General features: G+C 38.5%; 1 protein-coding gene across 1 annotated transcript; it reads left to right on the top strand.

Moving 5' to 3' along the window:
- Positions 1 to 12376: 12376 nt before the first annotated feature.
- On the top strand, positions 12377 to 13567 carry LOC131660992 (uncharacterized). The gene has a single exon (XM_058930382.1). It carries the CDS (start codon positions 12377 to 12379, stop codon positions 13565 to 13567), a length of 1191 nt encoding a protein of 396 aa, XP_058786365.1.
- The last annotated feature ends 4183 nt before the right edge of the window (positions 13568 to 17750 follow it).

The following is a 17750-nucleotide window of genomic DNA, read 5'->3' as shown; positions in this document are numbered from 1 at the left end:
AAACTTCCCTTTCTGACATGCTTTGAAAAGAGCATCTGATTTATATTTCAGATTAGGGAGTCCTCTGACCAGATTAAGTTTGTTAATCTGAGAAATCTTTCTCAAACTAGCATGACCTAATCTTCTGTGCCAGACCCACTGCTCTTCACTAACAGACATAAGGCCAGTAACCTTCTGATTCTTAAGATCTTGAAGATCAATCTTGTAAATGTTGTTCTTTCTCTTGCCTGTAAATAGGATTGAGCCATCCTTCTGACTAATAGCTTTACAAGACTTTTGATTAAAGATTATGTCATAACCATTGTCACTTAATTGACTTATGGACAATAAGTTATGAGCAAATCCATCTACTAGCAAAACATTAGTTATAGAAGGAGAGTTACCACCAATACTTATGGTTCCAGAGCTAATGATCTTGCCCTTCTGGTTCCCTACAAACTTAACTTCTCCAACAGATTTAAGCACCAGGTCTTGGAACATAGACCTTTTTCCCGTCATGTGTCGCGAGCACCCAGAGTCCAGGTACCATGACACGTTTTCCTTTGTCTTCTTAGCTGCCAAGGATATCTGCAACAGGAATTATCTTTTCCTTAGGTACCCACATTTTCTTGGGTCCTTTTGGGTTAGTTCTCCTCAAGTTCTGATTGAACTTGGGTCTTGCATGATAATTAACAGGAGGTACATCATGATATTCCCTATTCTGAGTAGCATGATATTTTCTAGTATGTGCCACATGCTTCTTGATGTGTGTTATGTGAAAACTCTTAGCATGTGATGTGAGCCTAATATCATGGGAGTGGCCATACTTGAATTGATCATACAGAGGTTTTTATGTGATTTTCATCTCATCAACAGATTCAAGTGTGTATGGGGTTTCACCCTCATAGCCTATGCCAACTCTCTTGTTTCCACTAACTGCATATATCATAGAGGCTAGCTGACTTCTGCCTATACCTCTAGATAAAAACTTCCTGAAACTCAAGTCATATTCCTTAAGAATATTGTTCATGCTTGGAATAGACTTTTCTGAACTAGAAGATGATTCAACATCTTTAGATAGTTTTAAAACGTTTTCATTAAGTTCAGAATTTTCTAATTCAAGCTTTTTAGTTTCAGATGCAAAGAGCTTCTTCAGCTTCTTGTATTTGATACTAAGTTGAGCCTTGATTTCCAGAAGTTCAGTTAGACTAGAAACTAACTCTTCTCTAGAAAGTTCAAAAAACACCTCTTCAGAATCTGAGTCTGATGTAGATTCTGATTGTTCATCAACGGTAGCCATCAATGATATGTTTGCCTGCTCATCTTCAGAGTCTGATTCTTGGTCAGAAGAGTCTGATTCATCCCAAGTAGCCATCAAGCCTTTCTTCTCTTCAAACTTCTTCTTGGGCTTTTCCCTCTGAAGCTTTGGACACTCATTCTTGTAATGTCCTGGTTCCTTGCACTCATAGCACGTCACCTTCTTTTTGTCAGATCTTCTGTGTCCAGAAGATTCTCCTCTTTCAGGCCTTTTGGAACTTCTGAAGTTCTTGAACTTCCTTTGTTTACTCTTCTAGATTTGATTTACTCTTTTGGAGATCATGGAAAGTTTATCTTCTTCTTCTTCTTCTTCTGATTCTGACTCTTCAGAATCTTCTTCTTCAGCCTGAAAAGCGTTAGTGCATTTTTTATTATTAGATTTTAATGCAATAGACTTACCTTTCTTTTGAGGCTCATTTGCATCCAACTCTATTTCATGACTCCTCAGGGCACTGATCAGCTCTTCAAGAGAAACTACATTCAGATTCTTAGCAATCTTGAATGTAGTCACCATTGGGGCCCATCTTCTGGGCAAGCTTCTGATGATCTTCTTGACATGATCAGCCTTTGTATATCCTTTGTCAAGCACTCTTAATCCAGCAGCCAGAGCCTAGAATCTTGAGAACATTGCTTCAATGTTTTCATCTTCCTCCATCTTGAAAGCTTCATACTTCTGGATTAAAGCAAGAGCTTTTGTCTCCTTGACTTGGGCATCACCTTCATGAGTCATCTTTAAGGATTTAAAGATGTCATGAGCAGTTTCTCTGTTTGTTATTTTCTCATATTCAGCATGAGAAATAGCATTCAGCAGAATAGTCCTTGACTTGTGATGATTCTTGAATTGTTTCTTTTGGTCATCACTCATTTCTTGTCTAGACATCTTTACTCCACGAGCATTTATAGGATGTCTGTAACCATCTAAGACTAGATCCCATAAGTCACCATCTTGACCAAGAAAGTAACTTTCGAGTCTATCTTTCTAGTACTCAAAGTTTTCACCATCAAACACTGGTGGCCTAGAGTAGCCAATGAAACTATTGCCATTGTTGTTTTGTTCAGTAGGAACAGGTGTAGCTGTTGGATCACCCATATAGACTTTGTGTTTTTCTCCCTGAATATTTTATCTAACAGGGTTAAGTGCTTGCACCTAGAACCAGCGCTCTGATGCCAATTGAAGGATAGAAAAACACTTAGAAAGGGGGGTTTGAATAAGTGTGACTTTAAAAACTTATAAGATAACAACAATGAACACAATTATTTTTATCTTGGTTCGTTGTTAACGAAACTACTCCAATCCACCCCCTTAGAGTGATTTACCTTAACTGAAGATTTAATCCACTAATCCAACTGATTACAATGGTTATCCACTTAGAAAACCTCTAAGTCTTCTAGAGTATACAGATCACAACTTGATCACTCTAGGAAATTACCACTTAGAAAACTTCTAAGTCTTCTAGAGTCTACTGATCACACTGATCACTCTAGCAACCTTTTACAATCAATGTAAAATAATGTTTACAAGAGTATTGATTTGCAGCTTATAAAGCTATCATCACAACAGTGATATTTCTCTTAAGTTCTAAGTTTAACACTCACTAAATATTACAAAAGTTTGTGAGGTTGAAGATGAAGTCCGTGAGCTTTGATTTTGACAGCGTTTTAGTATTTTGCGCAAGAGTTTGTTAGCTGCTTCTGATCAGAACTTCTATATATATAGGCGTTGGAGAGAAGATGACCGTTGGGTTGCATTTAATGCTTTGCATGAATAGTACAACTTTGTATTTAATGTTTCACACTTTTGTCAACTACCTCGAGCCATGCTTTTCCTATTTTTATTGACTTTGCCTTTTGTAGCTTCTAACGTTCCTTTTGTCAATCAAAAATTAGACTTAATAGCCTGTCATCTTGTACTTGCTTCTGAACTCAGATTTGTAGATACAACGTTTGAATATCAGAGTCAATCAGCTTGGTGCAGAGCATCTTCTTATCTTCTGACTTTGAAGAGCTTGGGCGTGAAACCATTCAGAACTTCAGTGCTTCTGCTTCTGACTTCATGTTCTTCTGATGCTTCATAGTCCATATTCTGATTCTGCTTGACAATCTTCTGATGTCTTGCCAGAGCATGTTCTGATGTAGCCATCCTGAACCTTCTGAGTCTGTGCTTCTGAGCGCTGAATTGTACATACTCTTTATGTATTTCCTGAAATGGAAAATGCAAAGGATTAGACTACCACATTGTCTTATACAAAATTCATATATAATGTTATCATCAAAACATAGGATATTGATCAGAACAAATCTTGTTCTAACACTTTGTTTGGGCTAGTTTAGCATAGTTTCGTTCGCTTCTTTTACTATATACTCATGTATGCTTTCTTATCCCGTCTTGTTGGAGTTGTAACTCCATTTCATGTTACCTTCGGATTACCATATTCCCTTAGACTCTTCCTTCTTTGTTAAGAGGAATTGAGGTAGGTTAGAATTGTTATCCTCGACCTTAGGGCCATTCTTATTTGTTAGCATTAGGTTAGAAATGTATGTTCCCTTTGTGCATAAAGAACAAAAATCAATAAAACACAATAAAATACTTAATAAAGGTTGGAAATGATAAAAAGGAAATGGAAGCTCTCGTCTCCCTTGCTTTAGGGAATCACTTGAGTGGAAGTTCCCAACCCTAAAAACACCAACCAAGAGTCGCTCGAGTCTCGCTTGCTTAAGGGAGTCACTCGAAACGCTCGACATACTTTTATTTTGCTTTTAAGAGCAGGTTACTTCCACTTCATTCCCAGCGTAAGTCTCCAAAGGTCGAGCGGCGGAGTGTGATGTAACTGTTCACTAAAAAATACCAACAAATCCCAAAAAACATAGAAAATCTTGAGCAAAACTACGGCGCTCTGATTCTTCTTAAGAGGATACGTAGGCATAGAGGCAACTCTAGCGAGCACAATAATTATTAAAAAACTTTAGTTTAATCATGCATTGAATTAGTAATAGATACACCCTTTAGATAGAAACAAACATAGGTGGATACCATCGAGTATGATGGGCGTGAGGGGTGCTAGCACCTTCCCCTTGCGTAACCGACTCCCGTACCCTATTCTCTGGTCGCAAGACCTTGTCCTTATTCGAGTTAGGTTTCCTGGTATTCCTTTCCCTCGATGGGATAAATATATTAGTGGCGACTCTGATTCCATTTTTCGCGGTAGCGACAGCTGGCGACTCTGCTGGGGATGTGATAGACCTGTGCTGGTCCATTCTTAGCGAGTCGATCCTAGCCTTTGTTTGTTTCGTTTATTGGGTGTTTCTTTGGTTGTTTATATGCTTAAATCTTATATATATATATATATATATATATATATATGCTTGCATATCATGTTTATTTCCTGCTTGCATATCATGTTTACTTTCTCGCACTCTGGACCATACTATGGGCCCCCGTGGGGGCCATATATTTTTCTGCTTTGTTTTGCAGGTGGGGGGTTTTGTGAGGTAAAAGGCCCACTACCCAGGCCAGTGAAACATAGTATTAGCGTGGATGCTCATGTTGACTCCCGTAGCGCTTGCTATGATCGAGCTTGACATGGGATACCACAACTGGGCGAGGTTCTTTCATGGAACACTGTGTCTGGCACGCTTGTTGCCTCAAACACTTTGTACCCCATGGGAACTGTAGACCCTAGTGACCATTAGGGACCACTTGTCCGTGTCTAGACTACATACCCGTGAGATTAGGGTGGGACAGGATACTAGCCTTCATCATACCCAGATTTTCTATATTGCAATCTGAAGCTGGAATTTTGAACCTGTATCATTCAGAAAGATCAATGCAATTCAGATATCCAGATTTGCGAGACGTTCAGTCTCACCACTTTGAATTGCATAACATCATTCTTTCATCCACTTCATTTATGGGGGATCCTGAAGTCTATTTCTAAAAATAAATACAAAACCAAAAAAAGAAGAAGAAAGGGAAACAAGGAAAAAAGGAAAAGAAAAGGGAAAGATATTCTATACAAAACAAAGCCTTGATTTCAAAAAAAAAAGGGAAAGAAAATAGAAAGAAAAAGTGTGAAAAGACTTTAGGATTCTCCATAAATGAAACATGCATTCATACTATCATGCATTTCATAGTTCTCTCAGAAGCTTATGGGGGCCCTTTCTACTGAGATTCTGACTTCGGCAACAAATATACTTCTCACCGCTATGTGCTTGAAAGTTAATAATGGAACAACTCTGTGAGGTTTTGACTAAGATGAGAACAAAAATGGGGACTATGAATCAATGCATGGATGTTATTCTAGCCTTTCCTCTTTTGACAAGAAGAATTGAGATAGGTTCCTCAGAGGCCAAATGCAGGTGTTAATCTCACCCTAGAAGGAGGTCTTCTGAATCAGAATGTTTGAGTACTGTTGAGATTCCTATTACTGTTAAGGAGGGAACCCATCATGAGAACAATTTGGGAATTGAAGTCTTCAAGTTTCCGATCATTGAAATAACAAAAAGATTCCACCTCTTGAAGACAAGGTTGAAAGCCATAAAAGATTGTGAGTCCGTTGATTTAGACATTGTTGGATTGTGCCTAGTGCTTGATGTCAAGAGCTATAAAATTCATTTATTCTCACTCTAGATGGTTTGGACATGCAAGTCGAAATGGCAATTATCTCTTGTGCACATGTGGAAATTGCTTGGGGCTCCTGACCGAGGGATAAGCAAGACGTATTCTTATCTTGAGCATTGCACCATTTGCATTGCTCGAATCCCTAATGCACTAAATATTCTTGTGTGACTCAGTTAGAATCTTTTGCCACGCGATAATCAAGAGTATTCTACGAAGGCATTTCTCATTCTCGAGACTCTTCTTCATATCATGGATCACCTCTTCATAGAGTTTTCTTCTCAGTGGCCTTTGCTCATCAATAGAGAAAGAAAGAATATGGGAAATGAATTTATGTAATTCTAATGCCTCGTTCCCAATTACTTATCTGCTGGTTAGAATCTCGTTTGGTTAAGACTTGCATTGTGGGTCTTCCTCACCACATATAGCTCTCCTGAGTTTGATGATTATACAAGCTTCTTCCATTTTATGATGGTGATTACCGTTCTAGTATATATATTTGGGGTTCCCGACCGATGGATAAGCAAGACATTGTCTATCTTGAGTATTGCATCATTTGCATTGCTCGAATCCCTAAAGTAAGGCAAAAACTTACAACTCTTGTGAACTAGTCTAAAGTGTTCTGCAAGACCAAGTGATAAGGCTATGTGATTACCATGCTGGGGCACCTGGCCATTCAACTGAAGGTGGTAGGACATTCAAAGGCAGAATTCAAGTCCTCATTGATTCCAGAGCAATCACATTCACTCCAAGAGGTCTATAAAAATTGAAGTCTCAATGGGGTATCAAAACTGCAGAAGGCATTCAAGAGCAATAAGTCCATACGAAGTCAAGTCTCCTCAACAATGGCATTCATTTTGTTCTTTATTGCATTCTCATTTGTAACATTTCATTGTTTGTTTAAGCATTGCTTGCATGTAAAAATTTGTTAATTTCTGAATGAAAATCATAATACATTATTTATGTTCGTCTTGAAGAAATTCATTCGTTTTCACTCATAAAAATGTTTTGGCATTATGATACCAACTTTTACTTATCACTTGCTTAGGCAAAGAGCGGAGGGAGAATGATAACAAAAATGCAAAATCCTTGATTGTGTGTTTTTGAATAAAACCCTGTTGAGGATATACATGCATTGTTTCAATTCCCTAAACACTGGAGATATAAGGGAGATAGACCCTCGTTAACCCCTTTGAGCCTTGAAGTAGGAGTCTCTTTTCTAATCAGAAAAAAAAACCTTTATCTTAACCCTGGGGCAGGGTAGTATTCATTTAACTCGATCGAGTGTTCAAAACTCATAAAGGGTATACATCTAAGGATACAACAATGGTTATCCTTCATAAGGTTGAGGAAATTCAAAACCGTGATGGTTATCCTTCACCTCCCAAGAGGACAAAAGATGATGATGCCACAATGGTAATCCTCCATCAATCATGGAATGAGGCAGTCGGAATCACTTTCAACGAATCAAAGACAACGCGAGGTCACACGACTTGTTAAAAAAAAAAAGAGAAAAAAATAGCAATAAAAAGAAAAATGATGGTGAAAATAAAGAAAGAACAAAGTCGTGTGATAATGAATCAAAAGAATAAAAGGTGAGCGACTGCCATGTCCGAAAAACCTCATTGATTTCTCAACCGTTTCAAAATTCCTTGTGAGGGATGAACACTCATAATTGAGCTAATTGAACTTAGGAATGGAGAACATCACGAAGGGGGTGGGTACCAAATAATTTTGAGCCTAAAAATCCTTTGTTTCTGAAAACCATGAACCCGACCAAGTTACAACCCTTAAAAGTCCTAATTGAAGTAGGGTTTATTTCGAAATGCACTCCGATGAGATAGCATTTAACTGAGTCCCAATGAAGCGTAACACATATCTATGTTGGTATTATATGCCCGCTTTACATTTCATTTACAAGAGGTGGCCACCTCATTTCAAAATAGTTTCTTTAAACTTCAAGACTAGCATAGGCTTTGCATTAGAATTATCATTCTTATAATCAACATTATTTTGCATACAAAACATTTGCTTAAACATCAAGGAAGTTTCTATGATGAGAATCCATGAAGAGCTTGATCATGTCAAAGTAAAAGGACTTGAGAACTCCGTAGAGTAAGAAGAAATCATTTCAGAGACTAATTATCAAAGCGAGTTGTCTGAAGGCTCCATTGAGCATGTGCAGTTTGATGCCTTTGTTGATTGATTGTCAAGAGGCACAGTGCCTGAAGACTCCGTTGAGCCTGATCAGTTTGAGAATGTTTTTTGATTGGTTACCCTGAAAGGAAAGGTTTGAATGCTCTATTGAGCAAATCAATTGATACCCTATTTGATTGATTACCCTGAGGGGAGAAGTCTGAATACTCTATTGAGTAGATGCATTTTGATTAAGTACCCTCAGGGGAAGAATTTGAAGACTCCATTGAGTGCAATAAATTTGCTTCCATAAGTTTGGTTGACTTCAAGGGAAGTAAACTCGAGGATTCCGATAAGATGTACATAATCAGGGGCAGTCACGACGAGGAATCTCTCTCGTGAGTTCAGCCTATATGGGGCAAGGAAATCAAGGTTTGACATCTCAAATTCGACCAATCAGGGTCAATTAAGTCGAGGAATCTCTCTCTTGATTTCAATCAATCAGAAGTAGTGACGCCGAGGAATCTCTCAAGCTCACTCAATCTAGGGCAGTTGCGTTGAGATTCGAAAAAATCTCTTCAAGGATCCGTTGATCAAGAGAAAGAATATTTCAAACGCTTGAATATGCTAGGGCAGAATTATCTCAAGTAATTGTGGTGTAAGGATCCTTTCGAGGCAAATGTATTCGTAAACCAAATCTCTTCGTAAGTCAGGCAGCATGGGGCACAATCTTTTGGGAACCATCGTTCACTTGTAAAATGAAGTTGACCATCACGGAGTTGATAAGTATCATAACGCTTTTCCCCAACAAGTTACTCTCTCCCCAAGCATAGGAGTTTATTTCTCCTAAGATTTGGTCCCGTTCCTTAAGCATAGGAGTTTATTTCTCCTAGAAAATTCTCTCCCCGAGCATAGGAGTTTATTTCTCCTAAGAGTTCGTTCCCTTCCCCAAGTATAGGAGTTTATTTCTCCTCAGAGTTGTTCCAATCATCCCAACCAGGGTTCTTCCTCATCAGGATTTCTTGTCCCCAACAAGGTGAGTCGAGGGAATCTCCTCAAGCTGAAAATCCTCCAAGTAGTGGCATATGGTGAGAAGTCTGAAGTTATTTTTCAGGCCAAAGAAGAAGTATATCTTGCAAGTTAAAGTCCATTGACACCCCCACAGAGTTCTTAACACTAAGGGGATTCTCCTGGTGTTTACCTCTCCCGAGGACAAGTTCGATCGAAAGGTCAGTGGAATATTCTCTAAAGGGCCCCCGTTATCTCTGCATATAGTAATCATTGCATTCACCTTGCATCTACAAAAAAACGCGTAGCATTTCTATGAATATGGAGCATTACGCCATGAAAAAAATCAAACATGCATAAGCCAAGTTTATTTGTGCTCCAAAGGCACAAGGTAATATACATCCCCATAAGGAGTCTCACTTTCTCTCTCCAGTGTGGATTGTGAAGGTGTTCCTATATTGGCAGTATTTTGTGATAAAACATTCTTGGTGTATGTATGTGGAATTATGCAGGATCGTATGTTTAAACCAGTAAAACTTTTCAAATGGATGTCATGCTTGATGTCTTGACATTGGAATCTGACAGAAGTAGCTGTCATCTTTTAGTTGTGAGGTTTCCTTTTTTGTCTCAGGACTCTTTAGGAAACTATATATTGTGCGATGTTTGTTTTGTGCTAAAATTGATTGAATCACAACGTATGTGATCATCCTGACGATGTGGAAATTAGGTTTACATGGGTAACCCTAATTTATGTATGAAAGGCCCATGGCCCAAGTTCTTCTGCCAAGCTGACTATATATATTGACTGCAAATCCTACTTTCAGAGGCAGAGTTTTTGAGGATGAAAGATTAGAAAACTCTCGGTGTTTCCATCGTGTGAGTTTCTTGTGTTCCAAAACAATTATCATGTTGATAATTATTATGGAGTAGTTTATCCGTAACTGTGGATTACGAAGAAGTGTTGTTCTGTTTTTGTTTCTTGTGATCCACGCTATTATCTTTGATGATTGCATTGAAATTAGTTTATGTTTTAGTTGTGTCACTCTAAGCTTTTAAGCACGAGTGTTTGTCTCTTGATTGAAGCTTTTAAGAAGATCAAGGTTTGTTTTTGAAGTGTGTCTTCAATCTGTAATTGTTTATTGTGTATGTGTTATCACTGTTGTGATTGAGGGGAAGTGGAATGGAGATATTCCATATCTAGGTAGAACCTAGCTAGAAGGGTCATTGGGTAGTGATTAAGTGAGGAGTTGTAAACTAGGAGTTTAGCTCTGAATTGATACTGCTAATAGTGGACTTCATCCCTGGCTTGGTAGCCCCCAGAGTAGGTTGTTTGAATCGAACTGGGTAAACAATTCTGTGTGTTCTTTACTGTTTTATGTTGTTCGTTATTATTGTCTCTGCTGCATTATTATGGATGTCATAACATCCAGTTTGACATCGAGCGTGTATTACTAGAATTTTCAATTGGCATCAGAGCAGGAACCCTGCTTGTTTACATCTGGGTGAGATCTAGGGATAACAAAATTATGGTACTATGAACAAGAATAAAGAAGACACTACATAATATGTCACAGCACTAACAAGTACTTGTGAATCTGATGATGATTCCAGTGAAGATGAATTAACCTTTGATGAGCTTGCAACCTCCTACAAAGAGCTATATACCAAAAGTACTAAAGTATGTAAGCAAGTGGAGAAGCAAAAGAGGCTCATAAAGGAGTTGGAAACTGAAAAGAAAGAACATTTTGCAACCATAGAGTCACTCAATGATGAGGTCAGCATGCTAAACTCCAAGATGGATCAAATGTCAAAATCTGTTAGAATGTTAAATTCTGGAACTGACTCCCTGGAAGAGATACTGCAAATTGGACAGAGATAAGGAGACATGTCTGGAATAGGATTTGTGGGAAGATCAGAATCCATCTTAGGTCTCAAAAGTCCAAAACCTGAAGCTCACATTCTAGGTCGGATGTCTAGACCAATGTTCAACATCATAAGGACAGAAGGACAAATCATGGTTGGAGGAAAAGGAGAAATCCAAGGGATTGGAACTCTAGAATATCCTAAAGGTCCAAATCTGAACAATGTTCTTCTGGTAAAAGGACTGACTGTGAATCTAATTAGCATTAGTCAACTGTATGACCAAGGCTTCAATGTCAATCCTCATTCCTCTAACTATGTCAGGTTTGGTGATGGAGGAAAAGGAGAAATCCAGCAATCTTACGGCCAGAGAACTTGCTACTATTCTCTCTGAAAACTATCTAAGAAATGAGAGGCTATATGCTAGAATGTTAGGGGATAGAAGTACTTACACTCTCCTTCAAGAAGAAAACATAAGCCTTCGGCCAAACATTGATGCTTTGAAAAAGGAATTGTTGAACAAATCTCACAACAAGGTTGGAGAAGTAAGAAATCAGACTTACTTGATGGAACAGATGATGCCTAATCAAAGTATGCAACATAAAAGGCAATATCAAGAAAAGGAGCAAATATTTCCCATATAAGAGATGCTATCAATGTGGCAGGACAGATCACTTGAAGTCCACATGTCCTGAAGCTCATGCTCTTACCAGAAGAATGATATATCAACAAAGAAATCCCTTAAAAGCTTAACCATATCTCCTCGAGCTAAGTGATGAAACTGAGCATTCAAGTTTAAATACAAAGATTTCAGGAAGAAAAATAAACAGTGTAAAAAGGAGAAGACCGTATCAAACTTCTAAAACTTGGTATGAAAGAAAAGCTAGAAATGGATACGAAGAAGAGATATTCAAAACCTTCTTTGTAAAAATTGAAGGAGAAAAACTGATGCTGTCTGAATACAATGTCACTCAGAATGTCATGACATTGTACTATGATAGGGGTACTAATGTGTCAAAGAAGATCACCCAACTCATCAGAACCAAGCACATGAACACAACATGTCTCTCTCCCAGGAATCTTGCAGCTAACAAGGTTTTTATCATGAAGCATGAAATTTCTAAGCTACCAAGTGGAGACATCCTTCCTGAGAATCTAAGCACTCTCCATATTGAAGTCTTGAAGAACAAATTAGGTATTTACTCCCATGAAGTGTTATAGCAATTACAGTGCCTAGGGAACTATTTTTTGAACAAAGAAAATAACTCAGATCTAATGATTGGTCAAAATTTAAATTCCCTCCTCCAAGTACAACCCTTTCCTCTGTTCCCTCATTCCCACTTCGCTAGTCTCTTACACTTCTCTCATCTCTCGTCCGACAACAAAAACAACCAGACACTCAAATCGTCTCCAACATCTTCCTCAATGTCTCAACAATCTATTCCTCAGTCTTCGTAAAAAATGTCTACTTCTGCTACTCATGAACAAGACGCTTCCAATGCTCCCATTAACCCTAGTGAGATTCTCGAAGTCACTCCTCTGCAGATGGTAACCCCTTTCGATCTCGTGACAAAACGACCCAGAATAATGCATGCACGAAGAGCCAAAGAGATTACAAGAAGACCTATGAATCCTAACTCTGGTCAGACTTCTCAATCATCTATTCCTTCCTCCAGGGAAGAGCCAACCAAAGAAGGCTCAAGGTCTAATCACATCGCTATTGTCAAAATAGTTACCGAAATCCTAAATGAGGGCAACATTTCATCCAAGATCCCTGGTTTTGAGAATCCTGTGCTTCCTAAGTCAAATGTAATTGGGCATGTTAGTGACACCGCTGACATCTATGACCCAACAAATGATGAAATTAATGAGAATGTGCATGTGAGTGACAAGAAAAGAAATGATGTTAGTATTGATAACATTGAAATTCCTGATGGTGCTGAACACAATGAAGAGATCCCCATCAATGTTTCTACTAACACGTGTGTAAATCACACTAAAAAAGGCCAAACTGAAGAAAAAGAATCAGAGAAAACTCAGACTGACAAAGTAATCAACCTTGATGATCTCTCTGATGATGAACTAGTTGCTTCCATCAATCCAAGCATAGCCAGAAGGCTAATGAGGAGGAAAGGAAAGCAAGCTGTAGCTGAGGTCTCTCCAAAAAAGAAGGCAGTGGCTAAGTCCGTTTCTGTTGGACCAAAGAAGGCATGGAGCAAAGTGGTGCCTAAGAAGAGAAAGGCCAGAAGCAGCTCTGAGAATGAGTCAGATTTTGATGTTGCTGCAGATGTCAATGACATTCATCCCAAGAAGAAGGTCTCTACTAGCAAGCTGGCTGCTAGTGTTCCTGAAGTACCTATTGATAACATTTCCTTTCACTATCCCTCTAGTGTACTCAGATGGAAATTTGTCTATCAGAAAAGACATGCCTTAGAGAGAGAACTTGCTCAGAATTTTCTTGAGTATGATGAGATTATGAATCTTATTCATGAGGCTAGACTAATGAAGACTGTGACTCATCTCTCTAAGTGTTATGATGTCCTGGTGAAGGAGTTCATTGTGAATCTTCATGAAAACTGTGGCAATAAGGAAACTGAGGAGTATTTAAAAGTGTTTGTTAGAGGAAATGTATTAACTTCTCACCCACTGTGATCAACAAATTTCTGGAAAGGTCCAATCAAGCTCAGCCAGAGCTGGAAGTGTCTGATAATCGAATGTGCAAAGAGATTACTGCTGGTCAGGTGAAGACATGGCTTGTCAAAGGGAAGCTGAATGTGAGCAAACTAAGTGTGAAATATGCAATGCTTCACAAAATAGGAGCAGCTAATTGGGTTCCAACAAATCACAAGTCCACTATCTCAACTGTGCTTGGTAGATTTCTGTATGCTGTAGGAACAAAGGTAAAGTTTAATTATGGAGCATATATTTTTTATCAAACCATGAAGCATGCTGGAAGCTTCAGTATTAAGGGTCCAATTACCTTTCCATCCCTCCTGAGTGGTATAATTCTGGATCAATATCCAAACATTCTCAATGAACATGATGTAGTGTGCAAAAGAGCAAGTCCGTTAACCTTTCATCATAAGCTCTTCCAAGGAACACATGTTCATAATGTTAACAAAACTTCGGCTGGACCATCAAATGAGAACACCATTATGAGAAAAACTGTCATGATTGCTATGCTCCGATAGATCTGTAAGGTGCTGGAGTCCAGAAAATTGGCTCTTGAAAGATTGATCAGCTCTCTTGAAATGAGTGAAAGTGCTAAATCTGTAGATACTGATGTGGCGGAACAGGGTGAAGATGATGGTGGATCAGATAGTGAGATTGAGAAAGAAGCTAGTCCTGAAGATGGCACTGATAACAGTGTAGAATTCAGTAGCTCTGAGTCTGACGACTGAAGCAAGTGTGTATGGTGTTTCTAAGAATACTTTGGCAACATTTCTGGTGAAAAGGGGGAGAAATGACATGGTTGGTTTTGTTGATATTGTAATGATGGTACTGTGTTTTTTTTTTGTTTTGGACATCTAATTTGTGTAAGCTGGATGAATCTTTAGTATGCGGGTAAGCTGTCTTTAATTCCACAATCTTCTTTATTTGTGTGTTTGTTCTCCGCTGCAAAGAATCTCTGATATCATGATAACAGAATGTTTTAACCAAAAAATTTCCAAAGGGGGAGATTGAAGGTGTTCCTATATTGGCAGTATTTTGTGATAAAACATTCTTGGTGTATGTATGTGGAATCATGCAGGATCGTATGTTTGAACCAGTAAAACTTTTCAAATGGATGTCATGCTTGATGTCTTGACATTGGAATCTGACAGAAGTAGCTGTCATCTTTTAGTTGTGAGGTTTCCTTTTTTGTCTCAGGACTCTTTAGGAAACTATATATTGTGCGATGTTTGTTTTGTGCTAAAATTGATTGAATCACAACGTATGTGATCATCCTGACGATGTGGAAATTAGGTTTACATGGGTAACCCTAATTTATGTATGAAAGGCCCATGGCCCAAGTTCTTCTGCCAAGCTGACTATATATATTAACTGCAAATCCTACTTTTAAAGGCCGAGTTTTTGAGGATGAAAGATTAGTAAACTCTCTGTGTTTCCATCGTGTGTGTTTCTTGTGATCCAAAAAAATTATCATGTTGATAATTGTTATGGAGTAGTTTATCCGTAATTGTGGATTGTGAAGAACTGTTGTTCTGTTTTTGTTTCTTGTGATCCACGCTATTATCTTTGATGATTGCGTTGGAATTAGTTTATGTTTTAGTTGTGTCACTCTAAGCTTTTAAGCACAAGTGTGTGTCTCTTGATTGAAATTTTTAAGCAGATCAAGGTGTGTTTTTGAAGTGTGTCTTCTATTTGTAATTGTTTATTGTGTATGTGTTATCACTGCTTTGAATGAGGGGGAGTGGAATGGAGATATTCCATATCTAGGTAGAACCTAGCTAGAAGGGTCATTGGGTAGTGATTAAGTGAGGAGTTGTAAACTGGGAGTTTAGCTCTGAATTGATACTGCTAATAGTGGACTTCATCCCTGGCTTGGTAGCCCCCAGAGTAGGTTGTTTGAACCGAACTGGGTAAACAATTCTGTGTGTTCTTTACTGTTTTATGCTGTTCGTTATTATTGTTTGTGCTGCGTAATTGTGGATGTCATAACATCCAGTTTGACATCGAGCGTGTATTACTAGAATTTTCAGATTGGATACAGGGTCATTCTTCGTCAAAATCATTGTCTCTATGGTTATTTCCCGTTTGCTGAGCTTAATCGTTTGGATAACCCATACTTTGTGTGTGGCAATTTTGATGATTGTCACTCTTGTAGAATTACACCCCGCCTTTTGGCCTGAGGGAACCATGTAGTTCTTATGTTCCGTAAGTAACAATACCTCCTTCAAAGTCCAGTGTTTACTGGCATCATCTAATAGATTCTGGTCGTCACCAATCTTCTCTCGTTGTACTTACCTTTTGTGAGTCCCCTTACTGCCTTTTGCATAAGGGATATCTCTTGCTTCTTGCAAATCTTGCTTTGGTTATTTTCCCGTATGTTGCGTGCATATTAGAGTGCGAATGAGGATGGGCATTCAACCCATCTCATTTTTTAATCATTTGGGTAATCATACTTGGTGTGTGGCAACTCGAACGAATGTAACTCTTGAAGAGTACACCCCGCCTTTTGGCCTGAGGGATCCATGTAATTCTTATGCTTCGCAAGCATCAATATCTCAGAAATTTTTCAGTGTTTACTGATGTCTTCTAGTCGAGTATAGTGGTCACTAGTCTTCGTGGTTAATTTCCCGTTTGCCGAATGCAATTGAAGTGAGGGTAATATCTCATATCTCGATCATTTGAAATCCATACTTGGTATGTGGCAGTTCGAATGATTTCCACTCTTGTAGAATTACACCCCGCCTTTTGGCCTGTGGGGTTCATGTAATTCTTGCACTCCACAAGCATCAATGCCTTTTTGAAAGTCCAATGTTTATTGGCGTCCCCAATTGAATCTAGTCATTACTAGTCGTCTTTCAGTCAAGCCCAATAGTTATTGGCATCGCCTTCAAATCCAATGTATATAAACATCCCCAATAAGAGTCTAGTCGTTACTAGTCTTCTTCAGTCAAGTCCAATGATTATTGGCATCTCATTCAAAAGTCCCGTGGTTATGGGCATCCTTCAAAGTCTGGTTGTTACTAGCAAAAGTCCTGTGGTTATAGGCATCCCTTGGTCGAGTCTAGTGGTTACTAGCCTTTTCCTTAAAATCCTGTAGTAACAGGCATTCTTTGGTCAGGTCTGATTGTTATTGGTCTTCTCCTTCAAAAGTCCTGTAGTAACAGGCATCCTTTATTTAGGTCTGATTGTTATGGGTCCTTTCCTTCAAAAGTCCTGTAGTAACAGGCATTCTTCGGTCAGGTCTGATTTTTATTAGTCCTTTCCCTCAAAGTCCTGTAGCGACAGGCATTCTTCGGTCAGGTCTGATTGTTATTAGTCCTTTCCCTCAAAATCCTGTAGTAACAGGAATTCTTCAGTCAGGGCTTATTGTTATTGGTCCTTTCCTTCAAAGTCATGTAGTAACAAGCACTCTCCGGTTGGGTCTGATTGTTATTGGTCCTTTCCTTCAAAGTCCGGTTGTTATCGGCAAAAGTCCAATAGTTGACTGGCGTTTCTTGTTTATATCAAGAATTTAATAGTATCCCTTGTTTGGAATCAGTAGTAACTGGTCCTCTTTCAAAATTACAATTGCAGATGCCTCTTTAGAGTTGTTACTCCAGAGCGCAAATTTTGATGGTATTGTTGGGTATTCAATCCACTTACACCTCAAATGTCCAGAACTTGTATTGTTCGTACATTCAGGTCCAAGAAGATTGAATAGGGGCAGCTGTTGTACCCCAAAATTTTCCCACTTATTTATTCCCTAATGGGCTTTCATATCACATTCATATGCATACCTCATGTAGGTCATTCACACGATACTTTCATGCATATCATTGTTACTGTTCAAGGAAATTGATAAAAAGGAGCTGAGGTTGAGAAAATTATTGGTTAAGAAGAGAGGAGTTGAAGTCTGATTGTATGGCATCATTCCCATTGAAGTCCTCCTAAAATCAGGGTTTCATCATCTCCAAGTCAAAGCTTTGATTAAAAGACACAAGCCTCAGGTTCATCAGGATTTCCAAATTAGGGTTTTTAATCAAAGTCAACCCTATTGACTTTTTGGTCAAAATTTAATCAGAAGATGATTTTGAGTGTGAAATGTGGTCGCCTTGAAGAAATATTCAATGGAGCTTCGATAGATCGGAAACTGAATAGTCGGGAAATTCATCTAGAATCAGGA

The sequence above is a fragment of the Vicia villosa genome, linkage group LG1 (genome assembly GCF_029867415.1).
Source record: "Vicia villosa cultivar HV-30 ecotype Madison, WI linkage group LG1, Vvil1.0, whole genome shotgun sequence".
NCBI classification, from domain to species: domain Eukaryota; kingdom Viridiplantae; phylum Streptophyta; class Magnoliopsida; order Fabales; family Fabaceae; genus Vicia; species Vicia villosa.
The sequence above is the reverse complement of the archived record's forward strand: the minus strand, read 5'-3'. Positions and strand labels throughout refer to the sequence as shown.